This window comes from Capra hircus, chromosome 9, assembly GCF_001704415.2.
Source record: "Capra hircus breed San Clemente chromosome 9, ASM170441v1, whole genome shotgun sequence".
NCBI lineage: Eukaryota > Metazoa > Chordata > Mammalia > Artiodactyla > Bovidae > Capra > Capra hircus.
The window spans coordinates 28,454,707-28,472,341 of NC_030816.1; the positions used below are offsets into that span (position 1 = coordinate 28,454,707).

At 35.8% G+C, this 17,635-nt stretch overlaps 1 protein-coding gene across 2 annotated transcripts in view; it reads left to right on the forward strand.

The window, feature by feature from the left end:
- The window catches only part of SESN1 (sestrin 1), a 113,071-nt gene that overhangs the window by 92,867 nt on the left and 2,569 nt on the right, over positions 1 to 17,635 (forward strand). For both annotated transcript variants that reach the window (XM_018053093.1, XM_018053094.1), the window contains exons 2-8: positions 5,380 to 5,445; positions 6,413 to 6,613; positions 7,718 to 7,900; positions 9,936 to 10,178; positions 12,197 to 12,344; positions 14,386 to 14,498; positions 16,858 to 17,048. In XM_018053093.1, the coding sequence (XP_017908582.1) occupies positions 5,380 to 5,445; positions 6,413 to 6,613; positions 7,718 to 7,900; positions 9,936 to 10,178; positions 12,197 to 12,344; positions 14,386 to 14,498; positions 16,858 to 17,048 (1,145 nt within the window). The remainder of the gene's footprint in view (positions 1 to 5,379; positions 5,446 to 6,412; positions 6,614 to 7,717; positions 7,901 to 9,935; positions 10,179 to 12,196; positions 12,345 to 14,385; positions 14,499 to 16,857; positions 17,049 to 17,635) is intronic.

Below are 17,635 nucleotides of genomic sequence, written 5' to 3' on the forward strand. Positions count from 1 at the left end.
GTGCCTTTAAGTTAAAACACAACTCCTGACTAAAGTGTAGGACACACATAAGAGCCTAAGTCAGCCTTATAAATCCAGTAATTCGAAGTCAGTTGAGTTTTTCTAGGATGTAGTTCATAGAATACCAGACACTGGAAAAAGAGATACCTGAACTTTAAATATTTCTAAATTCCCTATAAGAGTTAGTGACAAATTTAGAAGAAGCACTAGTACATTTTGTTTTAGTACACAGGAAGATTTCTTTATAAGGCTTTTGGATTTCTTCATTTCTATTTAAAAATTTCAAATGTCAAAAGGCTAGCACTCAGCTATAGGCAATGATTCTCATAAACAAGGGAGAGTGGGATGGGAACTCTTATTTTTTTACACAATATATTTTGCCTTGTTGAAATGTGTTTCAAAAAGAACTGCTTTTGTAATGTTTTACAAATCAAAGTTAGCATCATTGTTGCTATTATCAGTATTAAGACATCTAGATAGTTTTAAAATGCACCAAGTGCAGTGAGAAAAAATAAAATGATTCAAGAGATCTGATTGTTTTTACTTTTCAAATGGATAGATGTGTAAGCCAGTAAATGCTCTCATTTTCCGTTTGTGGCAAATTGTCCATTCCTTTGCTTAAAGATATTTATATAGATTCATAAATGTATCTCTGACAAATTTGAAAAATCTAATAACAATACATTCAGTACATAAACAGATTTACACAGTGAATATATTACATTCATCAGTCATTCTGTGGTATTGTCAACATTTGCTGAGAATTTTCATGTTGTGAAAATTAGTATGTTAGTATCATACACTGGAGAGGAAACAGATACCAAGTCAGAGATTTGCAGAAATGCTGTGATGGCAGAAGCTGTTGTTATCTCTTTCAAAGATGCTGATTAGGAGGACTGTTGAGAGGAGAGGACTGCTAGTTCCTATGTTAGATTTCCCAGCCACACCTTCACCAAGAACCAGTGAGGTTTTGTGCTGTGATTAGCATATATATCTGCTTCACAACAAGGTCATTAGCTATTGGCAACTTCTACCTCCTTGAATCTAAATTGGCCAAAATTTGTTCTAAATCTGTAATTCAGTTTCTTAGATACATATGAAGGCATTGAAGTAACCTTTAGGAAGTTATGAAAGGCACTTAGTTTGGCTTTCCATAAGCCGACTATTGAAGACCCAGAGTGCCTTTAAAAAAAAAAAAAATCAACAGCTGCTAGAAAACAGGATAGCAACTATTTTGTCATGTGACTAGGAAAAGAAGTGTTTCAAAAGTAAGTTTTCCAGTAAATAGAAACTTTTAACCCTTTAGAAGTTGAGAATACTATTGTATAACAATAGTGGTATCTAAAAGGACCTTTAAGTATCAAAAACTCTTAAAGAAACTCTTGAGAGTAATTAAAGACACCAACTCTAGAAACAGACTTCATGGATGTTTTCAACATAACTGTCACCTGTTTACTTTTTCCAGAAGTTAGAGAACAGTTTGTGTGCAACAGGAAGCTAGATGGAATCAATTATCTGCTTTCTGATAGAATCTGAATTAGGATAAATTGAGATACAGCTCAGAGCTCATAAAATTCTGTTTTACCTAGAACTAGCCTTAAATGGCAACCTGCTCCAGTGTTCTTGCCTGGAGAATCCCAGGGACGGGGGAGCCTGATGGGCTGCCATCTATGGGGTCGCACAGAGTCGGACACGACTGAAGCAGCTTAGCAGCAGCTGCAGCAGCAGCAGCCTTAAGTAATGAAATTAGAGTATTGAATATCAGAGACTCCTTTCCATTCCTTTCCTTCAGTTTTTCTTTTCTGTCCCCTGCTTTACTGTTAGACTGGTACCTCATCAAGAAATGAATGTGATCTTAACACTGAGAGGTTGTTAGCATAAAAAGTGAAAGTCTCTCAGTCAAGTCCAGCTCAGTCATGTCCTACTCTTTGTGACTCTGTGGACTGTTGTCCATGGAATTCTCCAAGCCAGAATACTAGAGTGAGTAGCCTTTCCCTTCTCCAGGGGATCTTCCCCACCCAGGGATCAAACCGAGGTCTCCCACATTGAGGGTGGATGCTTTACCAGCTAAACCACAAGGGAAGCCCGGTTATTAGCATAGTAGGTCTATAATCCATTCCTAAGAATGTTTGCTTTTTCTTAACATCCTGTTTTAAAACAATTTTTCACTCTTAATAAAAAAGAAATTTCTAAAGGAACTGGGAAGGAAAGGTTTGATCTGTGAAGGCAAAGAAGAGGGGAAACAGTGATACCAACATAGCTACTAAATTTGGCTATAGGGATAGACTTTCAAAGACTTGAGAATTATGTAGGACCACTGGTAAAGACCCTTGGCATACCTATAGGAAAAGATTCCATTTCTGAAACATTGATAGGCACTTGCTTAGAATTATAAAGCTGCTGCTGCTGCTAAGTTGCTTCAGTCGTGTCCAACTCTGTGTGACCCCATAGACGGCAGCCCACCAGGCTCCTCCATCCGTGGGATTTTCCAGGCAAGAGTACTGGAGTGGGGTGATTATAAAGCTAGTGTTGTAATATTAATAGTTTGACATATAAACTATCTATTTGGTATAGAAATAAAACCAAAGTAATATACTTCAACTTCTTTGTTTTGAAGCCTGTGTACTAACACTCTGGTCTTATTTAAAAAAATACACACATACACACAATCCACATGATGCTAATGTATGTGGTAAGATAAAGTCCTAGAAATGGAATTTCTAATTTTTTTCCTTTCCTCACAAATAGTAATATATACACTTTGCCTTTTTCCCCCCTGCATAATATATTCTATATCTTTTAAAGTCAACTTGTATACAGCTGCTTCATTCTTTGTAAGGACCTCATGGTGTTCTAGTCTATGGTCATACTAACTTCATTGAAACAGCCCTCTATTGATGAGCACTTAGGTGGTTTTATATCTTATACAATTGTAAACAGTGTGACAGTGATTATACTTTTAAATATGACATTTCAAAAATGTGAGCATAGGTTAATGTCTAGGATGGAACTGTCAATTAGGGTATGTGTAACTTTTAAATTTTGATCATTATTTCAGATTGCCCTCTTGGAAGTTGCAGTAATTTGTACTACTTATATATTTCTTGATCTTTTTTCCTTACATTTCAAAACACTCCCATCAGAGATGTATAAGTATTGAATAGCTATTTCTCCACCCCCTCTCCAACACAGTCTATCATCAAACTTTCTGATCTTAAGCAGTCTTTTAGGTGAAAAATTGTATCTCAGTATAGTTAAACAGCAGTTGTTTTGTGAAGATTGACCATTTTTTCAGACGATTATATTTCCTTTTCTTTGAACTGTTCATGGCCTTCGTTCATTTTTTCTATCAGGTTCTTGGGGGGTTTTCTTAGTGATTTGTCATTATGTATTTTTTAAAAGCCCTTGTCTGTGTGAGTTGCAAACATATTTCCAAGTTTTCTGTTTGTTTAATTTTATATGTTTATTTTTCTCATATGAAAGTATATTTATGTCATCAAACTTATCAGTCTTACATTTTGTGACTTCTGGGTTTTGTTGCATTTTTAGATCTAACTCCACAAGTATTTTCTTCTAATATTGTAATTTTTTTTTTACTTACATATGATTTATTGTGAAGTAAAATAGGAGTCAAGGTTCCAATTTCACTTTTTTCTGAGTGGGTCTCCAGTTGTATCAAAATCATTTTTTGAATAATCCATTTCTCTTCTTTTGAAATGACATCTTTTTGTATACTAAACTTGCAGGAATAGTGTCTTATGTATAAAATGAATAATAAACCCCTGAAAAGTGGGGTATGTTGCTAAAATGCATTTTGTTTAAATAAGATAGTAAAGAAAAAGGGTAGATATTAATTTTAGCCTTGAAATCTTGCCCAGAATATTTTCTTTGAAATGTATGTAATTAGATCAGAAATTCAGCAGTTAGAAAGGCCAACAGTCATCATTTTATATAAATAGCTGCATTTGTGCCAAGATTCTGTATTGAATAGAAGGAATGTGGGGTTTTTTCCTTGCATTTATTGTAGTATATTAAATTGAGACACATACATATCTGGACCAGTAAATTTAGTGCCTCCTCAGTGAAGGATATGGTTATTAGACATTACTATCTTCAGTATAAGTCTGTAATTATCACAGTAAAAAAATCACTGACCTCTAATACTAAATTATTTGAAACCTATATAAAATTTTAGATTTAGTTTGCAAATAAAGCCTACTTCAAATCTGAATCTCGAGTTCTACTGATTAAGATTCTCTTCGATTTTTTTCCTGCCTGCCTAAATCAGTTCTGCTCAAAAGGTTTCCATTCACTTGGACCAAATTTCTTGAATTGCTGCCATATGTTCTTTTCTGTCTGCATCACTGTGCCCCGCCGCCCGCCCCCCCCCCCCACACACACACCTTTTTTTCTCCTTTAAAAGAAAAGCATCTGGTTTGTATCATGAAGGACTTTTGGAAGCAGTAAAGAGAGGGTGGAAATAGTATTTGTATGTAATTATAAAGCAAGGGTTAATATTTAGTTGTTAAAGAAGGTGGGGGTTTGTTTGCCTAGAGACTAGATAGATAGGACATGAACTCAAAAAAAAAAAAAGGCTAAATTACATTTTGGTTTTGTTTCTATAAGCATATTACATTGAGGGGAAAGCTGTTTTTGTTAACCATACTACATTGTCACAGAAAATACAGAATTCTAGGTTCCCTATGTCAAAGAGTAGAAAACCATTTTTTTATTAATTTGTTGAGCTCAAAAATATAAATGAAGTCAGTGAGATCGTATAAATTAAAAATTTAAGGAAAACTCACAAAATTAGTTTCTCTAAAATTGTTTTACTCAACCACAGAGAATGTCCTGCAGTACTTTCTCTTTTGTGGGTTTAAATAATTTTTATTTTTCATAATATTTCTGTTCTTGTGAAGTATTATTATAGATGCAATAATAATTATACTTCTTTCAGTTTAAGACATCTAGGTAGAGGTTATGACTTTTTCATTTCCTGATAAGATGCACAGGGATTGATATTTTGGTTGGTTGGGTTTTAGATGTATAAACACATTGGTCTTATTTTGTATCACTGACAATCCACAGGGTTGGCTGCTGTGTGCTGAACTTTCTGTCCTAGACTTTCTGCCAAGTGTTTTATGCAAAACTCTGGTTTTAGTGAAACAGGTTTTATTGTTTCTGGTCAGAGTCTTATTATAAACTGTTGTCAGTTATGTGATGCAAAAAGAGGAGCTGATATATATATATGGTCATGAAAACAAACCACCAAAACAAGCCAGGCTCTGTTCAACTGGTTGTTTTTCTCTCCCATTCCTGTGGCCTCAGTTCATGTTGTTTACTGCTAGAGGCCTGAGATGGTGTAATTTTCTTTTCTAGGAACTTGGAATTAGAATTCCTCGACCACTAGGACACGGACCAAGCAGATTCATCCCAGAAAAGGAGGTATGTTGTTTGTGAAAGTACATAGTGAACTGTATGCTTTTAAGGAAAAGCTGTCATGACCCACATCTTGGCATCTGAACAATTGTGGTCAACAATATGCTTTACACAGAGTTGATCATTGTTAATCATCATGCTTTGGCAGTGAATCTGGGATTAGAAAGCTATTATAGTCACTTTGATTTCTAGTATTTCATGGCACTTTTCTAACACCCATAATTAGTCAAGCAAAGGCAAGACTTGTTTTTGACCAATGATATGCCACCTGCTTATATTTAGATGTTATTTAAGTGTGCCCATACACTGAGTTACTTGGTCTTGGCCAACTCCACAGGCTGGTATCAATGCTAGCTTAGATCTTTAATTCTAAATATGTAAATACTTCTATGCTTTGTTTTCACAAGGATTGTTTACTGTTAGTTAATTTTGGTTCTCTGTAAATCGTGAGAGAGTAGGTGTTGTTAAAAGGAAAGGCATTAGTGTCTGCAAGCTCTGCAAATTTGATAATCTAAATCTGCTTCTTTATCTGGATTCTGGCCAGTTCTACAAGCAGCCTATCTAGTGGCCTTTGTTGTTTCTCCCCTGCTACATGATATGTGACTTTTATTCTTCTATCTTGCAACCAGTTAAGTTTGTAGAATTATAACCTCCCTTTCTTAAGCCAAATTTAATCTGCTTCTAAATGACACACAGAATGCAGTGCATGCGTGCTTTATTTCTCCCCCTTCCGTGTTTTCTTTTATTTTTTAATATAAATTTATTTAATTGGAGGTTAATTACAATATTGTATTGGTTTTGTCATACGTCAACATGAATCCGCCACAGGTATACACATGTTCCCCATCCTGAACCCCCCTCCCTCCTCCCTCCCGGTACCATCCCTCTGGGTCGTCCCAGTGCACCAGCCCCAAGCATACAGTATAACACCGATTTACTTTCTGTAACCATGGTTTTCCTCTCTTTTATACAGATTCTCCAAGTGGGGAGTGAAGACGCACAGATGCATACTTTATTTACAGATTCTTTTGCTGCTTTGGGTCGTTTGGATAATATTACCTTAGTGATGGTTTTTCACCCACAGTATTTAGAAAGTTTCTTAAAAACTCAACACTATCTACTGCAAATGGATGGGCCATTACCCCTTCATTATCGGCACTACATTGGAATAATGGTTTGTAAACATTCAGTGAAAAATTCTTTCTCCCTGCTTTATTAATCTTTTTAAGATATGGTTAATGCTTCAAACACAGGAATAAATACTTATATTCCAGCTTCCAACTGGATTCCTGTTAAGTAGTACCTAGAAGGCAATGGCACCCCACTCCAGTACTCTTGCCTGGAAAATCCCATGGACGGAGGAGCCTGGTAGGCTGCAGTCCATGGAGTCGCTAAGTCGGACATGACTGAGCAACTTCACTTTCACTTTTATGCATTGGAGAAGGAAATGGCAACCCATTCCAGTGTTCTTGCCTGGAAAATCCCTTGGATGGAGGAGCCTGCTGGGCTGCCGTCTATGAGGCTGCACAGAGTCAGACACAACTGAAGCAACTTAGCAGCAGTAGCAGCAGCAGTATATATTTACACTTTGTTGAGTCCATGGAATTCTCCAGGCCAGAATACTGGAGTGGGCCTTTCCCTTCTCCAGGGGATCTTCCCAACCCAGGGATTGAACCCAGGTCTCCCACATTGTGGGCGGATTCTTTACCAGCTGAGCCACCAGGAAAGCCCAAGAATACTGGAGTGGGTAGCCTTTTCCTTCTTCATCAGATCTTCCCAACCCAAGAATCAAACTGGGATCTCCTGCATTGCAGGTGGATTCTTTACCAGCTGAGCTACCAGGGAAGCCCTTATTGAGAACCATTTTCTACTAAATAAGAAAATAAAGTAGAAAACAAGATTATTTCACTACTATATAAATAGTTCAGATTGACATAAGTGGTTTTTAATCATGTTCAATTTATAAATAATTTCATTATTTTATGGTTGGCATCTTAATTGAAGTTTCTTCTTAATCAGGTTCTGACAGTAGGTATAAAATTTTTCTAAAATTCAAATACTTTTATCAAATATTTTTTGTTCATGGGATATTTTTGAGGTGTTTTCTGTAGCATACATGAATTTGTGAATGTCAAAAACTTCATTTCTGTAGTATATGGAAAATTTGAGAACATACTAATCAAAAAATTAACTGTTTTGCCCATTGTAAAGAAAAAAGACATGTAGTTGTTCAAGATTTTAATATGTATAGTTAGAATCATCTTTTGTTTTCTCTTAGGCTGCAGCAAGACATCAGTGCTCCTATTTAGTGAATCTCCATGTAAATGATTTCCTTCATGTTGGTGGAGACCCCAAGTGGCTTAATGGTTTAGAGAATGCTCCTCAAAAACTACAGAATTTAGGAGAACTTAACAAAGTGTTAGCCCATAGACCTTGGCTTATTACCAAAGAACATATTGAGGTAAGCAGAGAATATATCTAGGGTGTCTTTTTTATTTTAATTAATAGGCTATTTTTTAAAGCAGTTTCAGGTTTACAGAAAAGTGGCACAGGGAGTTCCCATATTCTACCCACTTCAACCCTCCACCCCCCTACACACACATTGTTTTCTTTATTACTAATTTCTAGTATTAGCTTAGTACATTTGCTTCAATTGATGAATTAATAATGTCTATAATTTACTTTGGGGTTTACTGTGCTGTACAGTTCTATGGGTTTTGACAAATGCATAATGTCATGTTATCCACCATTAGGGTGTCATACAGAATAGTTCCACTTCCCTAAAAATCTCCTATGCTCCCCCTATTCATCTCTCTCCTTTCCCCCTGCAACTACTACTCCTTTTATTGTCTTTATAGTTTTGCCTTTTCCAGAATGTTATATAGTTGGAGTCATAACTATATAACCTTTACACACTAGCTTCTTTTATTTGTCAGTATGTATTGAAGGTTCCTCCGTGACTTGATGGCTCATTTCTTTTCATTGCCGAAAAATACCCCAATGTGTGGATGTAGCACAGTTTGTCCATTCACCTACTGAAGGACATCTTGGTTACTCCCAGTTTTTAGCAATTTTGAATAAAACTTCTACAAACATTCACATGCAGGTTTTTTGATGGACATTAGTTTTCAGCTCAGTTGGGTAAATAACTGGGATTCCTGGATTGTATGGTAAGCTTGTGTTCAGTTTTGTAAGAAACTATGAAACTGTCTGATGAGGTGGCTGTACCAGTTTGTGTTCCCACCAGCAATGGATGAGCATTACTGTTGCTTCACATACTTGTCAGCATTTGTTGTTGTCAGTGTTCAGATTTTCGCCATTCTGATGTAAAGTGGAATCTTGTATATCTTTGCAAAATACCATCTTAAACTAGTTTCTTCTGGTTCTGTTTATTGAAAATGTTAAATGCTCGCTTATTCATATCTGACTCTTTGTGACCCTATGGACTAGAGCCCGCCAGGTCCTTTTTCCATGGAATTCTCCAGGCAAGAAAACTATAGAGTGGGTAGCCATTCCCTTCTCCCAGGGATCTCCCTGACTCAGGGATGGAACCCAGGTCTCCTCTATTCCAGGCAGATTCTTTACTGTCTGATAATAAAGATAATAGAATAAAAGTAGGTTGACTTTCTCGAAAAGAATCTGCCACGCAGTAGAAATTTTTAAAATTTTCTTTTTTTTTTAAATAATGTATTGGCCATTCCACAAGGCTTGTGGGATCCTAGTTCCCCAACCAAGGATCAAACCTGCGCCCCCTGCAGTGGAGGTGCAGAGTTCCAACCACTGAACTGCCAGGGAATTCCCTGGAGTAGTTTAGATACTTTTATATAATTGAAGCATCTTATTTTCAAGGAGATATAAGATTTGAATATGATTAATGCAATGTCTATTGTATGTCTAGTAACATAAAATTATACAATACTATGAAATAGATAATGAAGCAGAATGGAAACAGATTTGTAAGACTTTTAAGAATTGTAGACTTTACCTTGAGTATAATTTTTAAAATAGATATAATTTGATGATTTAGACATATTCAGAGTCAAGTTGTTCAAATCACTATCTTAAAATTTCCTTGAGGAAGCCCGATATCAAAGAAAAACAGGCCTATTTTCCATAGTAGCTTCTACTTTAAACTCAAATTTATTGCATTTGGTTTGAGACTTCACACTAACAACATAGTTAATGCATTCATAATCCATTGTCTGAAACACAGCAACTGCCTTAAACAAAATGTATTCTACTGCATTTTTAAATTGATTTTAGATAATCAAAATAATAATGAATTAGTTATTCAGATTATGTTAAACTCAATTTTTGAATATATATTCATAAAAATTAGCAAATTCTGAGTTCTACATGCCTCAAATTGTCACTTTATCCTAAGTTTTATATAGTAACTAATCCTGTTTTCAATAGATTAAATACCAAGATGAACTATATTCTTTCACCAACACCATACCCCAGTATAAAAATATATTCTCATTTTTTTCCCCAAGGGACTTTTAAAAGCTGAAGAGCATAGCTGGTCCCTTGCAGAACTGGTACATGCAGTAGTTCTCCTCACACACTATCATTCTCTTGCCTCGTTCACATTTGGCTGTGGGATCAGCCCAGAGATTCACTGTGACGGCGGCCACACATTCAGACCACCTTCTGTTAGTAACTACTGCGTCTGTGACATCACAAACGGCAACCACAGTGTGGATGAGATGCAGGTCAACTCAGCAGGCAATGTTTCGGTAAGTATCTGTTTGTTACAGGATTGTCGTAAGACTAATCACAGTAATTGCTGTTGTATTATTTTTTTACTTGGCTTTTAGGAAAATTTACCCTGTTAAGTCCTTTTAAAAAGGTATTAGCCCCCCACCCACCCACCGCCCCCCGATCTATTCATTCAGCAAGTATTTGACTGCCTCCAAATGCTGAGCATTATAGTGTCTGATGCTAAGGGACATATATAAAATTATATGACTTATATATAATTATAAGACCCCCCCCAGGAGACTACATTCGAATAACTTCAGGATTGGAAGCCACCAGGATGCGCCAGAGCCAGCTAGTATTGAATGGCTACTGAATGTGAGATACGGGAAGACTGAGGAAAGAGGAACTTGATGATACAAACTGCCTGCTGCTGATCACATCCCATTCTTCCCTTTTGCACGAAAGAAACAGGCTGTTATCTCAATTGTTTCTCTTTTAGAAGAGTTAATCAGCTTTGATCTGGAATTTCTCCTTTTAAAACACTTCTTCATGTTTTAACTTCTCACAGATATATATAGAAGTGAATGTAAATTTATTAAAATGCTTTTACCTCTATTCCTTCTCTTCTCTGGCATTTATATTTTCTCAGCTTTGTTATTCCTTGGAAAACAGATCACAATGAGTTGAATTTTCTATGAGCAAGTTTTAACTCCTATATATGATGTGTCAAAATTCCCTCTGCATTCTTTAGCTGTAGTGAAAGAGCAAGGGTTTATATTTCCAGATAGAAACAACATTACAGCCTCTCAATACTTGGTACAGATTTTCTCAGTTTTATTATTACTTTAAGACAGATTTGGACAGGTTGAATTTATATGTTTGACTTTAACAAACACTTGACTATTAACATTATTTGACTGTTGGCAAGTTATCTACCCTCCCTGACCCCCCATTCTTTCATTTCTAAATAAAGGTCAAACACAAGGTTATTGCAAAGTTTAAGTGAAATGTCTCTAGAGAGGCAAAAGGCCTAGTGCAGTGCTTAGCATTTATCAGGTACTAAGTAAGAGGTAGCATTTACATATGGTGAGATTAGCACAGGAAGGAAACTCATTTTCCCAAGGTTGATTGCCGTGCTGTGGTGTGCTGATAAGGCCCAAGACCATCAGTTTCACCCTCTTCTGAGCTATCTGGATTCATGTGAGAGGCCCACATATGGCCACTAATTATTTATCAAATTTTAAAGGTTATAAGATGGACTAAGAGTGAGTACATCAGTTGCTAGGATGCTGAGAATTGGATTCTTTCCCCACCTTTGATTTAGTATGAGGCTAAAGAAGTACTGTTCCTAGTTATCCCTCAATTAAATGAAATAATAGTGAAATAATATAATTTTTTAAAAAACTTCTCTAGTAGATAAGCTCCCTGTCCCGGTGTTAAGTATTTTTAGTAATGAATTTTTTAAGGTATGTACGTTGTCTTTTAGACATAATACTATTGCACACTTAATAGACTACTGTATAGTATAAATATAACTTTTTATGTGCATTGGAAAACCAAAAAAATTCTTGACTTGCTTTGTTAGGATGCTCGCTTCATTCTAATGGTTTAGAACTGAACCCACAATATATCTGAGGTATGCCTGTCTATTGACAATATGCCCAGTGTACAATGTTGATGTAAAACCACTTTATATTTTGTATACCTTACTTGTTTCACTGGGCAAGTAGAAGTGTAACTCAGTTCTGTTGTAAACTGACAGGTAGTGTTAAATTTTAATTTTTAAAACATAATGACAGTAATAATATTACTAACTTTTGAAATAAAAATTTAAATATTAGAATATATTCTTAAAATTTTTTCTATTTAAAATTTTAAAATTTATATCTGTATATATGATAGGTCAAAATAATTGGTTTTGATTCATTCATGTGCATTAAAGTTATAAGATCTATTTTTCTTGTATTAAGATACAAATTCTTATGAGATAGACTTAATAAAATTCATTCCATATTTGACATATGTAACAACCTTAACTGCACTTTTGTTTCAGGTAAGTGATTCCTTCTTTGAGGTTGAAGCCCTCATGGAAAAGATGAAGCAGTTACAGGAATGTCGAGAAGAAGAGGAGGCAAGTCAGGAAGAGATGGCTTCACGTTTTGAAATAGAAAAAAGAGAGAGCATGTTTGTCTTCTCTTCAGGTAAAAGCAAGGATTACATAGTCAACGTCTATTTCAAAAAAAGCCCAATTTTTAAAGACAGTTTAAATAAGTTTTTCTTATTGGAATACAGTTGATTTGCAATGTTGTGTTAGTTTCAAGGGTACAGCAAAATGAATCTGTTACACATATATCCACTTTTAGATTCCTTTCCCATATAGGTCAATACAGAGTTTTGAGTAGAATTCCCTGTGCTATGCAGTAGGTCCTTATTAGTTATCTGTTTTATATATAGTAGTGTGTATATGTCAATCCCAATCTCCCAATTTATCCCTCCCCCTACCCCCACCTCCCTACCCCAGCTGCATCCCAAACCCTTGTAACCACAAGTTTTCTACAACTCCACATATAAGCTGTATTGTATGATATTTGTCTTTTTCTTTCTAACTTCACGTAATATGGTAATCTCCAGGTCCATTCATGTTGTGGCCAATGGCATTGTTTCATTCTTTTTTATGGCTGAATGATAGTCCATTGCTATATACACCACATCTCTATCTACTGTTGTCAGTGGACATTTGGGCTGCTTCCATGTCTTGGCTATTGTACATAGTGCTGCTGTAAACACAGGGGTGCATGGATCTTTTTCAATTATGGTTTTCTCTGGACATACACCTAGGAGTGGGATTGCTGATCAGATGGTAACTCTATTTTTAATTTTTTAAGGAATCTCGGTACTGTTATCTATAGCGACTGCATGAATTTACATTCCCAACAACAGTTTTGTAAAATTTATTGTTTGTAGATTTTTTGATGATGGCCATTCTAACTGAGGTGAGGTGATAACCTCTGTTTTGATTTGCATTTCTGTAATAATTAGTGATACTGAATATCTTTTCATGTGCCTATTGGCTATCTATATGTCTTCTTTGGGGAAATGTCTGTTTAGCTCTTCTGCCCATTTTTTTTTTCCTTTAAAATGAGGAAGTTGCATTCATAAAGGCCTAATAGTACTTCCAGCTTTAAAATTCTATAATTTGTGAAAAGGAGCTACTCATTAGATAACTAACAGCTTAAACCCTTTGTTAGGCCTTTATCAAATGTAACCTATAGGATTTAATAAGTAAACTAGGTGATTTAATAAGTAAACTAGGTAATTTAAAGGAAAAAAGTTATACTGTCAATATACTCTGACAATAATACAGTGGAACAAAGAGTACATTGGTTTTAATAACCAATTTTCTTAATAGCAAAGAAAAAATCAAATTTGTATAAATGGAGGTTTGATGTTAGCCTGAGAAGAAGTCTTTGATTCTGTTTACTTGAAACTAAATAATCTCATCAACTCCTAAACATGAAAATAATCTAAAAAGGCTTAGTGCGCCTCTTTCCTGTATTCATTTCAGAATTGTTTCTAGGACCTTTGAACTGTTAGTATTAGTTGCTCATTTGTGTCCGACTCTTTGAGATCCCCACAGACTATATAGCCCACCAGGCTCCTCTGTTCATGGAATTTCCTAGGCAAGAATACTGGAGTGGGTAGCCATTCCCTTCTCCAAGGGATCTTCATGACCCAGGGATCGAACCCAGGTCTCCTGCATTGCAGGCAGATTCTTTACCGTCTGAGGCATCAGGGAAGCTGTTAAAGAGATCATTTTACATATTGTATGACATTAATATTCAACTAAAAATAGTCCAAATGCTAAAGTTTAGCATTTAACACAACTGATTTGTTAGTACCATAAAGATTATTTCAAAAGGGTATTCCTACTCGGAGTACATACTTTTAAGTAGAACTTCCCATCTATAAACTAGAGAGGGGACACAGAGGAAGAGAGGATCTGTGAAAGAGTGGAATGAAAAGCACAGTCAATGCAACCATGAGTGTATGTTTTTTAACCTTTATATTCTATTTATTATTAAGCAATTTCTTTGTAGTTTTAAGACTTTATTTTAGTTGATATTGGTTACTAAGTATCAGAAAAAGGGTTATCCTATTTTTACTTGTTATAGGTAAAATGAATTTTAACTAGCATCCTGTTTTTGAAAAGCTTTCAGTAGCTTTTTTAAAAAATTATTTCAGATGATGATGAAGTTACACCAGCAAGAGATGTATCACGTCACTTTGAGGATACTAGTTATGGCTATAAGGATTTCTCTAGACATGGAATGCACGTCCCAACATTTCGAGTCCAGGTAAAATCACAACTTGTATGTACATGACTGGTTAGAAATATCTCAATCTGACTTAAAATTAGAAAGAACCATCTGGATTTGAGAACAGAAAGCATTGCAGAGAGAAATAACTTTTCTATGTACATGCAGTTCCTTAGATATATTTATTATATTGTTAAAGTTCATAAATCAGTTGCTCAGAATTCAAAACACATTCACCCATAAAACAAAATTACAATAGTGGTTAGGATCCCAGATGGTATACTAAAACTCAAAGTTCATAATATAACTAAACAGTAAATAGTTGTGTTAGAACCTAGCTAGCATTTATAGCATTGTTTTATAGAGCACCAGTGTTAAAGTGAGGCCATTTCTGTGACAAGAGAAATGTCCTCAACATTTCAGGCATTATGTATGTGTGGGTAGAAGGAAAGAGAATGAGAAAATCAGAGTGAAACATGTGCTTAAATTAGAACTTTTAGGGACAGCAAATTTGTTTTCTTTTAATTTGGGTGAGTTCTTATAAATCTCATATAAAATAAGTCATAGTGATTACAATAACCTAATTCCCTGGTAAAATATGAACTGAATGTCATTTGAAGCAATGAGAATTTTTGAGAGTTTCAAATTTAAATCTTGAAGAGGATTTTTATATAAAGATATCTTATTCCAAAATTAAATAATGCCTATCTCTTTAAGAATAAAGTTTTAGTGAGGTAGGGAGTCAAATTATTGTTGGTAGACCCAGTTTGTTTAGCTCCATAATCATTAACTTTGAAATACACAGTAAAAATTCCCAGTGCAATTCTGTGTATATTGAGTCCATGGAAACTTAGGGACTTTGTCATCCTCCAAGATACCAGGCTCCTTCTCTCTTTTTGCACTGGCAGGAAGCTATGTGCTTTGCAAATATATTGCAGCAGCAACAATTGATGTATCTTCTAGTTCCAGAATAAAGTTGAGGATCATCAATTAGGAAACATTTATCTATTCTTTGCTGTAGTTTTCTAAGACTGCTTCCAATCCATTACTAGACACATAGTGCATTTAAAATGTATTTCTTAAACAGTCTGTTATGAGTTGATAGTTACTAACTTTCCCAATTATTGTGAAGGGCTGCTGCTGCTGCTAAGTCGGTTCAGTCATGTCCAACTCTGTGCGACCCCATAGACGGCAGCCCACCAGGCTCCGCCATACCTGGGATTCTCCAGGCAAGAACACTGGAGTGGGTTGCCATTTCCTTCTCCAATGCATAAAAGTGAAAGTGAAGTCGCTCAGTTGTGTCCGACTCGTAGCAACCCCATGGACTGCAGCCTACCAGGCTCCTCCGCCCATGGGATTTTCCAGGCAAGAGTACTGGAGTGGGTTGTCCTTGCCTTCTCCAATTGTGAAGGACTAGTATTAAGTAATAACTTTTAGCAGAATTATGAAAATATTTGGGAACTATGAGATTTTTTTTTCTTGGCTCAAGGAACTAACATTATTTAAGGAGGCAAATTAGGCACAGGAAGAAATATAGAATATGTTACTTGGTAGTGAAGCTGTGTCATGAAATATAATAAATTACAATTGGAGAGATCATGTGGACTAGAAAATTTTTTTGGAGGCAGATTAGGATTTGACAGATTGGAATAGTTTAAAAGCATGAGCACTGTAAGCAGAGAAGACTGTAGGCAATAATTGAGCCTAGGTTGAAGGACAGAGTGAGGGAAGGTATCATAGACTGGCTGGGCTGCTGAAAGCTTCAAGCAAAGGATTTTTCTGATTAGTTGGAAGTCACTTTAAAATTAATCAGACTTGGAGGTTTTGACCACAGTGATGGCATGATATCAAAGAGGTGTTTTAGGAAAACAAATATGGGAGCAATGTAGAAGTAGAGGCTTATTAAGTTTTGTTTGAGATAGAAAAAAGGAAATGGAGATTTAACATAGGAAAACTAATTAGAAGACTTAACAGAGCTAAGAGGAAGGGGGGTTAGGAGGAAAAAGAATGAGTGATGGATGTGTTGAATTAAAAATTTACAAAATTTGAAGACACTTGAATGCCTGCAGCAATATAAAAGGAGAGTGGCCTCCCAAGACGAGTCACCTCTGAGGCTGACAGGGGAAACAGAGAAAGCAGAATACAAGTGGCGTGTGTATAAGGCAGAGATTCCACTGGTTTTTAAACTTGGTGAGTTGCAAAATTTAACTTTTGCATGTTGCAGTATAGACATTGAAAACATCAAACTGGAATGCAAATGAAACAGAAAGCTAGGGATGTTCTAGAAAGGGAGTGGATTTCAACTGCCAGTAGTCTTACTGCACCACAGAGCAACAGACACAGAACTGTATTTGACCACATTTTAATTATTCACTTTTGTTCTGTTCTCTGTATGTAGGACTATTGCTGGGAAGACCATGGTTATTCTTTGGTAAATCGTCTTTATCCAGATGTAGGACAGTTGATTGATGAAAAATTTCACATTGCTTACAATCTTACTTATAACACAATGGCAATGCACAAAGATGTTGATACCTCAATGCTCAGACGGGCTATTTGGAACTATATTCACTGCATGTTTGGAATCAGGTTAGTCTGTTTTCTTATGTTTATGAAGAGATATTTTCTTTTAGGGAAATCATTCAGGTGCTTGAAACACGTATGCAGATACACATGTTAATACACTCAGAACCATCCCCTCCCTAAGAGCTTATTTTTATGCTTTTTATGCTTCAGAAACTTGATTTTTTGCAGCTTAGTGTGTTTCCTCTCACCTAGCTAGGCAGGAGGAGGGAGAGTTAGGAACAAGAGTTAAATAACAAGCAAGGTTGTCCAGGAGCATGGAGGAAGAGGCAAAGTTTGTCTCTAAACATTCATGTGTTTGTATCATTTTTATCTCCTGACACACTTGTACTTCCGCCTTCGTGGAACTTAGCACTCTTAGAGTGCTCTTCTAAAGAGTACCTACTCCCATGATACTTCATAAAATGCAAAACTTTATCAGTATTATGCTATTTATATACAGACACTATACACCACCTTATAACATACACAAACACCCACACTATGGTCCTTCCTAATTATTTTAGCTGTAAAGTCAGACTTTTCTCCTGGTTATTCAATTTTTCAGCAGCCAGGCTATTGACTTTAGACTCCCGAATGGTTATATTATGGAC